The sequence below is a fragment of the Cyphomyrmex costatus genome, unplaced genomic scaffold (assembly GCF_001594065.2).
Source record: "Cyphomyrmex costatus isolate MS0001 unplaced genomic scaffold, Ccosl1.0 scaffold696, whole genome shotgun sequence".
In the NCBI taxonomy this organism is placed as follows: domain Eukaryota; kingdom Metazoa; phylum Arthropoda; class Insecta; order Hymenoptera; family Formicidae; genus Cyphomyrmex; species Cyphomyrmex costatus.
The window spans coordinates 26,955-37,728 of record NW_017280262.1 but is presented as its reverse complement, the minus strand read 5'-3'; the positions used below and the strand labels follow the sequence as shown (position 1 = coordinate 37,728).

The 10,774-nt window shown below is 31.6% G+C and overlaps 2 protein-coding genes across 2 annotated transcripts; one reads left to right on the top strand and one right to left on the bottom strand.

Annotated features, from left to right (window-relative positions):
* MED17 (mediator complex subunit 17) lies at positions 1 to 5,381 on the top strand. Its single transcript, XM_018548020.1, has 8 exons — positions 1 to 95; positions 270 to 452; positions 576 to 892; positions 1,102 to 1,314; positions 2,710 to 2,915; positions 3,888 to 4,460; positions 4,818 to 4,966; positions 5,048 to 5,381. The coding sequence occupies exons 1-8, from the start codon at positions 7 to 9 to the stop codon at positions 5,256 to 5,258; spliced, it is 1,941 nt and encodes a 646-aa protein (XP_018403522.1). The 5' UTR covers positions 1 to 6; the 3' UTR covers positions 5,259 to 5,381.
* A 2,615-nt stretch (positions 5,382 to 7,996) lies between these two features.
* aph-1 (gamma-secretase subunit Aph-1) lies at positions 7,997 to 9,253 on the bottom strand. The gene is made up of 2 exons (XM_018548023.1): positions 8,631 to 9,253; positions 7,997 to 8,551 (listed from the first exon to the last, which is right to left on the bottom strand). Exons 1-2 carry the CDS (start codon positions 8,861 to 8,863, stop codon positions 8,068 to 8,070), a joined length of 717 nt encoding a protein of 238 aa, XP_018403525.1. The 5' UTR covers positions 8,864 to 9,253; the 3' UTR covers positions 7,997 to 8,067.
* Positions 9,254 to 10,774: the final 1,521 nt, after the last annotated feature.

Here is a 10,774-nt window from a genome sequence, read left to right as displayed (position 1 = left end):
ACAATAATGGCGTATTCTGTGAATATTTCCGTAGAAGCGCCGATTGAAAATCAAATACAGGAAATCACTTACGATGGCCAAGAAATCTACCAAGCGTACGTAAATTTTGTAGTCAACAGAGAATATAGTAAAAATACGGAATGGAATTAATGTTAGATACATCTTACGTCTTTTTGTAATTAATTTTAGTTTTATCGAATGGGATAAGATTTCATGTCAGTTGTTTACATTATTAATATATTATGTTTACATTATTAATTATGCTGCAGACCTCTTACTTTATCGGAGAACTTGGCAAAAATTGCTCAAAAGATTGACTTTAGTAAAACAAATGGTGAGGAGGTAAAAAAAGAGCAATTGGAGGGTAATGACAAGAATGAAGAAGATACGAAGGATCCTGCTTCGTTTCAATCCTCTTTATGGCCATGGGACAGTGTTAGGAACAAATTAAGGTTTGTCATGGTTGCTGTGTGTGTGTGCGTGTATATACATAGATATCTAAATAAGCTTACAATTTTAATAATTAAAAACCACAATATGTAAAGGATACATATTGAATTTGATTGGTTTTGTAGAAATGCCTTAACAGAAGTTTGTGTATTGGCTGATGTACTTGCGATAGCAAAGGAAAGAAATTATATGGTATTAGATCCAACATCTCATGAATCAGCAGATGTAAAACCTATGATACAAGTATATGCTAGAAAAAAGGCGTTGGCAGGAGCAGCGTCAGTTCTTATGATGGGTACTGAAAGACTGCGAAATTGTCAAGCTGAATTAGCTAGAACTAGATCTACTCCTGACTTTCATATCGAATTATTAAGATTACGGCAAAACTGGCGTTTAAAGAAAGTATCAAACTCTATCATTGGCGATCTGAGCTATCGAACTGGTTTGTCTTATATTTTATTCCATATGCCTTTAATGTTTTGTGTACTATGGCCTGTATTCAGAATGCACTTTTATTGATAAAAGCGCGCTTTTATCTCTGAAATTCTGTAGTATACGTGACGTAAACTATAGTATGTTAGCACGTTCTGAATACGGGCCTATGAATCTATATTGTCATGTGTACCATTATGTACTATTCTTATGTACTAGCTGGCTCCAAATATACACAAACGGGCATGTTTGAAGTTACCAAAGCTGAAGAAGAAGAAAAGAGTAATAATAGCCCACCAGCCTCTCCTAATACTAGTAGCACTATGTCTGGACAATCTCATGGACCTTCAAATTCAAAAGCATCTGCCTTACGTGTGACCATACCCAGTGAGTTACAAGGCGTTGCATACATCGAAGTGTTATGCCAAAAAGGTAATATAAATTAAAAAAGAAATTCATGTGTGTGAAGAAATATACAGGGTGTCTTAGACCACTCGTCTATCCTTTTTATCTCTGTAGGACAAGATCCAATCAAAATATGTTCACACACAAACCAAAGTTGTGGGGTTTAAAAATATCTATTTATTAATTATATTAGTTTGCCCTTGGGTGGCCTTTTAATCTTCATAACTTAAAATTTACTAAATCAAAAGATACTTTATTATAGGGTTTTGGAAAGCTGTTGACATTGGCTGTTAAATAGAACAAAAAGTAGGATGTTTCATTAAAAATAAATTGATGTGACCTTGATCTGATCTTGGCAAAGCCACCCAAGGTCAAACTGATGTGATCAATAAATAGATATTTTTAAACCCCACAACTTTGGTCTGAACATATATTTGATTGGATATTGTCCTGCGGAGATAAAAGGATGTACGGGCGGTTTGAGACATCCTGTATACCGGGTGGTCCACTTAAATCCACTTAAATCCTACACATCTTGAATATTTCGTTTATTTTTGACAATACGAAAAAATGTTTCAAATAAAAATGGAACGGTGTCGAGGGGGACACGTTTTAGTCACATTGTTTTTTTTCTAAGTGGAGACGCTAAAAAGATATGAAGGTTATCTCCACTTTTTTAAATGAAATTATGTAATTTTTTTTAGATAACGTGATTCCTCTATTTTGCATATAAAAGTATTAAAGTAGAGATACCAAAAAACCAATAGTTTTCGAGATATTTTACACTTTATTTTAGTACATTTTGACACAAAATGTTAAATAACTCGTAAACTGTTGACTTTTTGATTATCGTACCTTAATACTTTTGTGAATAGAATAATAAGATAAATCAAATGGTATAAAGGAAACACATAGTTGCTTTAAAAAAAATATGTATGCAAAATGGATAATTTTTTAAATACGCAACTATGTGTTTTCTTTACACCATTTGATTTATCTCATTATTCTGTTCACAAATGTATTAAGGTACGATAATCAAAAAGTCAACAGTTTACGAGTTATTTAACATTTTGTGTCAAAATGTACCAAAATAAAGTGTAAAATATCTCGAAAACTATTGGTTTTTTGGTATCTCTACTTTAATACTTTTATATGCAAAATAGAGGAATCACGTTATCTAAAAAAAATTACATAATTCCATTTAAAAAAGTGGAGGTGACCTTCATATCTTTTTAGCGCCTCCACTTAGAAAAAAAAACAATGTGACTAAAACGTGTCCCTCTCGACACCGTTCCATTTTTATTTGAAACATTTTTTCGTATTGTCAAAGATAAACGAAATATTCAAGATGTAGGATTTAAGTGGACCACCTGGTATATGTACATATTATAAATACAAATGAGTAAATATACATGTATTTAGATCAAGAAGATTTGTGCAGTGCAAATATAAGCTTGCTTAATAGCAGTGCAAATAATTCAAATACTGACATGCATTGGCAGCAAAAGTTAGAGGCTGCACAGAACGTTCTATTTTGCAAAGAACTGTTTAGTCAATTAGCGCGAGAGGCTGTGCATTTACGCGCACCTATACCTCACATGGTTGTTGGAAATCAGATAATGGCCACGGTATGTATCTTGCAAATAGAAATTAAGTTTTCTTATATAATGTTTATTTCAAAGTGAATGATATATATATATATATTATATGTATACATAACACACACAGGATGATCTAGACCACCTGCAAGAGCCGGCATATACATATGTGTACTAGTTTATGAAAACTGAATCAAAAAGTCCTCTACCATTTTGCAGTGATCGCAACAGTTAACATTAAAGATATTAAGGTGATGCTTTACCCGCTTGTATTATCGATAAGTCTAGCATTTTTGACATTTTTGTTCCTGTCTAATTTCTTCATAATAGTTTCGCAGAATAAAAATTCCTTTTCCACGATTTAAATATTTATACTATTGTATCTGCTCCTAGTCTATATTGTGTTCAAAGCTGGAAAAGATATGAAATTATAGATTTCTTTATCTATTTTAATCTTCAGCGTTGGTCGCCATACTGAGGTTAAATGGATAAAGAAATCTATGATTTTATACTTTTTCCAGCTTTGAACACAAAACATACCAGGGGCAGGTACATTAGCCTGAATATTTAAATCGTGGAGAAAAAATTTTTATTCTGTGAAACTATTACGAAGAAATTAGACAAGAACGAAAATGTCAAAAATGCTAGTTTTAACGGTAATACAGGCGGCTTCAGCATCCCCTTAATTTCTAAAAATTATTGAATGAATGGGTAAAATCAATGTATAAGGTAACATTAAGATATCTTTGAAAGAGTTCTTTATGAAATATCTCTTAAGATATTTCTCTTAAAGAACTCTCTTCAAGATATCCTAAAGTTGTCTTATGCATTGATTTTAGACATCCTGCTTATTGGATAATTAAAAAAATTACGAAAATTGATAGAGAATTTTCGATTCACACGCAATTTCTCATAAACCGACGTACCAACTCTTGCAGGTATGTCGTCTGGATCATCCTGTATAAAGAAAAATTTGTTTCTTTTCTTTAATGTTTACACTAGGTACTTCCAGGAATTCAGTTAATAATTGGCCTGTGTCATAGCACAGGCAACGACAAAAAACCTACGGCTCCGCCACCACACAAAACAGACCATGATCACGTATTAGAGCACTCTCTGCATCAACTATTACGCGAAGTACATTACAATAATAGTAATCATCCGTTTCCTCATCCTGCCTCGGGACCTCTCGGGCCTAGTAAACGCAGATACATAGCCGGCCCTACTGCTGCCGACAGATATGAACTTTTAGAAATGACAAAGAGTCAGACACTTTTAGAACAAATTATCCAACAAGCACAACATTTTTTCATGCGTTTGCGTACAGAATACGTATTAGATACGATAGCGAAGGAAGTGAAAGATCCGCTTATCGTTTCACATTGGAATGCGTTGAATTCGCCGACGCAGTCCTGTGTAAAAATAAATATCCTAACACACGGGTACGATAGCGTATGTCGGACATCAATGGTCGTTCACGTCGGTGAAAAGTCATTGAAATGTGTGTGTCGTGACGGTAGAGTCATGCACATGAGTTACGAGCCTCAGGAACTGAGGGATCTAATTTTTTGTCAGGTCAGTTGTAAAATGTTAATTGTCGTATAATTAAAAAATATCAAATTCCAGATATAAAAATAATAATATAAGATTGATAAAGGACTCTTATTATAAATATAAACGAAAAAAGTTAAAAGGACGTTGTAAGAGTCAAAAGAAATAATTTAAAACAACAATTAAAAAAAGAAAAACGCATATATGTAATACATTAAAAATTAACAATATAAAAATATTTGTTTAAAATTCGAAAATGTACATTAAAAAATAACAATATTCAAAAACCTGCTAAAACCTGCTAACGTTTCGACTAAAGATATAAAATGTTCTTTTATTATATTGGTAAAATAATGTCACAATATTTTTTTTTGTATACAGATATATCAGCATCAAATAAGTGCGGTACAAGCTCTAGCCAAATGTATGGGCTGGCAGTTCTTGGCAAACAGCTCACACCTCGGCCTAGGTTCAGTGGAGCCTCTGGGAAATGCCAGTAGTTGTATCTTAGCTTCGCCAATTGGTGATAGGTATTTTATTGTTCAAATTATGACAGAGAAGAAAAAATGTGCATCTGTCTGTTATTTACACCTTATTTAATATGTTTGTAGAATGATAGCTGTACGATGTGAACCGCAAACAGGTGTGCAAGTTGCCATTGCTCATTCTCCCCGAAAGGATTTCTTCCCTGGTCAACTTGTTCGAGAAAGGAAATGGGAGAATTTAGGAGGTTCTTTTAAAGAAGTTAGATGGGACAAGATGGAAGGAAAGAATTTTCTCAACAAAATGGAGCTGCTTATGGCTTCTTTAACGAGTTCTTAAGTGTTACAAAATACTTGTCAAATCGTATATTTTATTTTTTTTTTTATGGGACTGAAAAGATTCTCTATATTTTTCTATATCTTAAATCTTTGCTGAACAGCTTAGAACAAAATTGTTATTGCACGCACAATCAAGAATTTAGAGTAACTAAAGAAAAAAAGAAATTTTTTGTTCCAAGTTGATTATATACAAAACGCATTTTTATTTTGTGTATGTATGATTGAATAACAAATGGTGTGAAATAATGGGAAAGAGAAAATAAGGTTACGTTGAAAAAATACAGGAAATCTTCTCTGTCCCGTTGAGAAAAATATACATATATAAAAATTTAACTGTATCGGCAACCAGGATTTATGAAATTATTTGAAATGGATTTCGATCGAAATTATTCAATTCTTTAAATTTCTCTTGTGTCTTCTTACAGAAACGAAATAATTTCAATCGGGATCCATTCCGACTTGTTCCATGATAGATATCCAGAATACAATTTCATAAAAAGAACCGATTTTATTTCTTAAAATAGTTTCAATTACTCAGAAAAGTACAAGTCAATTTATTGAATACATTGGATTTTATTTGAAAATAAGGAATTTTGTACAAATTTAATCATTTTTTATCTCCTGTTTTAATTAGAAATTTTTACTTCTATTAAAATTCATGATTGTGATTTAACATATGTTATTTGGAATTATACCAGGTGTACAAGTATGAGAAATGCAGATTTTTTTTTTCCAAAAAGAACCACTTTTGAAACGCCGAAACCATCGTTCACACGTATCTTGCGATGGAGCATGTTCACCATAAGCTTCTCGAAGTAATCGGTATGATTCAGCAGCAGTTTTCTTCAAATGAAAACAAAAAATTAATGCTGTCCCGCGAATGCTCTTTATTTGGCACAAATTTCGACATATTGAACACGGCAGAACAATACTATGCAAACACTTTTTCAATTTTATCACTTATGCGCGTTTGACACTTTTGTTGATGGCACAACAAAATGGCATATATGTCAAATAAAATCTTTATACTACACGCTGCATACGTGCATCATCTGTGTTGTCTCAAATCCGCACTTCATACTTGTACTGGTGTATAGTCCATTATTGAAAATATATTGGTGAAATAATAAATAATTCAAACATGTGGAATATATAAATTTAAAACATTTTTAGCACATTTAAAAAATTTTGTAAGAAAAGAATTACAAATAATTCATTCTTTACAGTGAACTGGAATTATTATTATACGTATTATATATTGTACGAAACGGTGATATATATATAGTTTTACGTCTAAACAACAATAACAGTAATTTATACAACTAGTATTTTATACAAAAATGGTTTTCATTTCAATGTCATACGAAATACAATTTGGATAATAAACGATTGCGAGATGTATAAGTGAAAATTAAATTATTGAATGTCAAGAGATGCATATGCGTCACAATAATTATCTTAAGTATAATCGTCGATAGTTTCCCTTTTCTTTTTGAATACAAAAACGTAATAAACAATTTCTTAAACTTGATCGTTGTTTGTTAAACCTATTCAAAGAATCCACATTTAAGGCGCACATTGATGCACAAATATACATATATCTCATTTGATGTAATAATTATACATTATAAACGCATACTTATATACATACACACATACAAACGCACTGGATACGTTCACTTAAAATTTTTTTCCTTTTTTAATATTTTTTTTCTCCATAGTCATTAAATTACGATGGTGAAGAATGTCAAAAAGTTACATTTTTCTCTCGCATTATATGATAAAATTAATTAATGTTCACTTAATACTTTGCGTTTGGTAATACGGACTGATAAAATCTTATATATCGAAAAAAACTATTTCTTTTGTTATCCTGCATTAGAGTAAATGCATATACAATTTAATGTATGGGTCCTCCGGTTCCTATAACAGAACTAGACTTAATGATAGATAACTGAAGTTATTTTTATTATAAACTGAAAAAATAGTCTTTCTTAATCTCACTTTATACATTTATATTATCATACATGCATAATAACATAAAAAAATTTATGTATTCTTGTTTCTGACATCACAATTCAACACAGCTGCAATGAAAAATGAAGAACTTCAAGATATAAAGGGATAATATATACTTCAATGTCATATAAATAAAAACTATAGTTTGTTAAAAAATTATTTTGTTTCTGTATCATATAACCATTTCGATGAATGAAGGGACAGATTAGCAGCTTTATTTAAATATCTAATGCTAGAATCTTTTATAAGGAAAATAATTGGGATTTTTATGTCTAGAGATGTTTTGAAAAATATTAATTTTAAGATATGCAATCATAAGATTTGTCCCTCGATAAATTTGGCTAACATATAGATATTGTACATTGTTGGAGTACATTTTGCTTTACAAAATTAATAATGTTCCATACTTAGTATCCTATTTAATAATCTGAATGAAAAAAAGTATCCTGCACATTAAATGTTTCTACATACTGTAACATAATATAATAGAGCCACAATTGTTGTGTGTGTTTTCTTCCTACAAGTCATAACATAAGCTTTTTAAAATTTACAGCTTATGAAGTTGTAAAAAATTGATTAATTGTAGTCGATTATTCTTTTCACATTAGATTGTGACTGGTTCAATTTCTTATAACTCAAAACTAGAAGCTTAATAAGCGACAATTTATTGTAGAAAATACATTAGAGATTAACATTTAAAGGGAAAGGATGTTTGTTGTAATGATATTCACATCAAATCAGAGATGGATTTCCTAACTACAAATGTTTCATTAAGTAACCTTTATAAGCTTTCAGTTCCTTTGAAAACAGGGAAATAAAGATTGCGTTCGTCCACCAACGATCCTGTATGCAAGTGTAGTCGTTATTATCAGTACTATATAAGCAGATAATAAACTAGCTGCATACACCTGATAACGATTGAGTAATGTCATACATGAGACAGCCAAATGTGATCCAACCACCCAGATAATCTGTCCCCAATTCTTTTTGTCCAGGGCAGAGAAGAAGATGACACCCCAGAATGTATGCAGGAGAATGAAACACAGAGTGGTAGCAGCCGATATTATAAAGAAGTATTCGGAACCTTGACGGAGTCCCATTGTACCAGGTCCTATTGCATCAGCCAGGACATTGACTAAAGCAAAGGCACCGCTCATGAAGCCAAAACCTAAACCACAAACGTAAGCAAATACGTGTCTGCTATCAGCTACTTGTGTCGTCGTGACTTTTTCCAGGCCTCTTTCGGCTTTACGTAGCACCCAATATAACAGATACCTTTAAAGAGAGAACAAACTTCTTTATATACACGAAACATTAGATATGTAATCAAATGAGATTGCAGTAGACAAATTACCTAAAACCTTCCTGGAATAGTACAGAAAAGACCAGGCCAAACGCGAGATATTCTTGTAATGGAACCACAGCGTACCAAAGCACTGACGATAGTAGCAGGGATATGAGCCAGAAAAAAGCGCTAACGATCAATATGATTATTCTGATGGGCTCGGCGGCGATGGTGAACATAAACATGGCTAGTGGCGGGCCGAAAGCCAAACAGGCGCAACCAAAAAAATCCATAACGGTCATTTTCTGTTTTTTTTTTTAATAACTGCAACGTGGAGTCGCGAGTGTAGAATATTCGCTCGTTGAAATATTTCCCTCCTTTTCTTCTTCAGCGTTTTGTCAGCGCTAGCAAATGCTAAACTGGCTAATTAGCTTACAATTCCAAGCCTCTTTACGGACCAGACCGACCAGACCCTCCTGTCGAGCGCATTTACCTTCCTGGTACTTAAGTAGTGCGCAATTCGGACAAATAATCGTCGTGTCGGTCTCTTTTATGAATCGATACGAAAATCATGTACATTAAAATCAATCACCAACTGTCGAGTAACTTGTGTGAATTGTGTCGTGTGACATGATAACTTGTAAATAATTCTGCTTATTCTTGCTCTTCTTGCTATTTCGCGAAAGGTTATCGACAACATCAGCCGTCGATAACAGTGTTGCCAACTCGGTCATTGAAAAAATCTCAAAATCAACTTTCAAAAATCTTTAGAAACTCTAGTTTTTCACCAACAAACTAAAAAAATCTCCAGTTTTTAAATTTTATTAAGAAATTGCCGCGAAAAAAAATTATAGCAGAAAATTTAAGCTGCTTTTTGATACTTACTACAAGTACTAAAAATCTGAAATTTTTTCAATACACTGACAGTGAATTAGGTAGTAAATAAAAATAAATTTAAAAAAAATTAAATTTTATAATTTATTACAATTTTATTGTTAAATATTATAATTTAATATTGCTTAATATTATTTTTTAATTCTTTTTTACATAATATGTAAAAGAGATATTATAATATTATTATAAAATATATACGAACATTATAATATTATAAAAAATTTACATTACAATAGTTTTTAGATAGTATCTTTGGCAAAATAATTTTAACGTCTTTAATAAATTATAAAAAAATAAAAGTAGAAAATAGGCCAGTTAATAGCCTAGTTTACATCGTGCACTTGATACGCGTACTAACTAGTTACTTTCTACTAAATTATCTTAATTTCAGCGATATATGTAAATGTATACACAATAAACGTATTTAGTTAAACATTTTGATGCGTATTGTATCAATTTTATACATCATTCTTTAAATACATTGCTTAAATTAAGATAATTTAATAGAAAATAACTAGTTAGTACGCGTATCAAGTGCACGATGTAAACCAGGCTAATAATATGCATTAAATATAAAACACTATGTTAATGCAAATGTTTTTTATACACATAAGGTTACGTATTTTATAATCTTAATAATTAATACTTCATGTATACATATTATTATAACTTCTTCTTATTTGGTTAATGACACCCGCCTCCAAAACTGTATAATAAGAGGACGATATGGCTAGAGTCCTAGATATCAGAGAAGTGCAACCAATGTTCCGCGTCCTGATTAGCTGACTGTCAGCCAATCATGACATTCATTCAGTGGTATTAAAAATGGCTGACTAATAGACGATTGGTGGATTTCATATTTCGTCTGCAAACGACGCCATTTTTATTACTTTTCTTAGTAATTTTGCGATACTGACTTAAGTCGGTTGCGCTTCTCTGATATCTAGGACTCTAGATACGGCCAGATCACGTCTCAATAGTCTTGAAAAAACTGAATTAGGTAGAGAGCAAAACTTGTAGTAAATAGGAACAAACATTTGCGCCGCGCTGGAGCGAGCTAGTGACCCTCTAATAAGAGTCTGGCCACCTTCTCCCCGGTTTGTGATTGGTCCGACATTTATCATCCATTCCCGCAAATTTCTTTAAATTTATAAACTGTAAAAATTAATAAATTCGTAAAAATTAAAGTAGAATCAATTACAATTTTTATTTTTATTATTATTTAACTTATATTAACATTATTAAATATTTTCTATAAAAACTTTTATGTAAAAAAAACGTTGCAATATGTCTTTCATAAAATAAAAACAACAATTAAG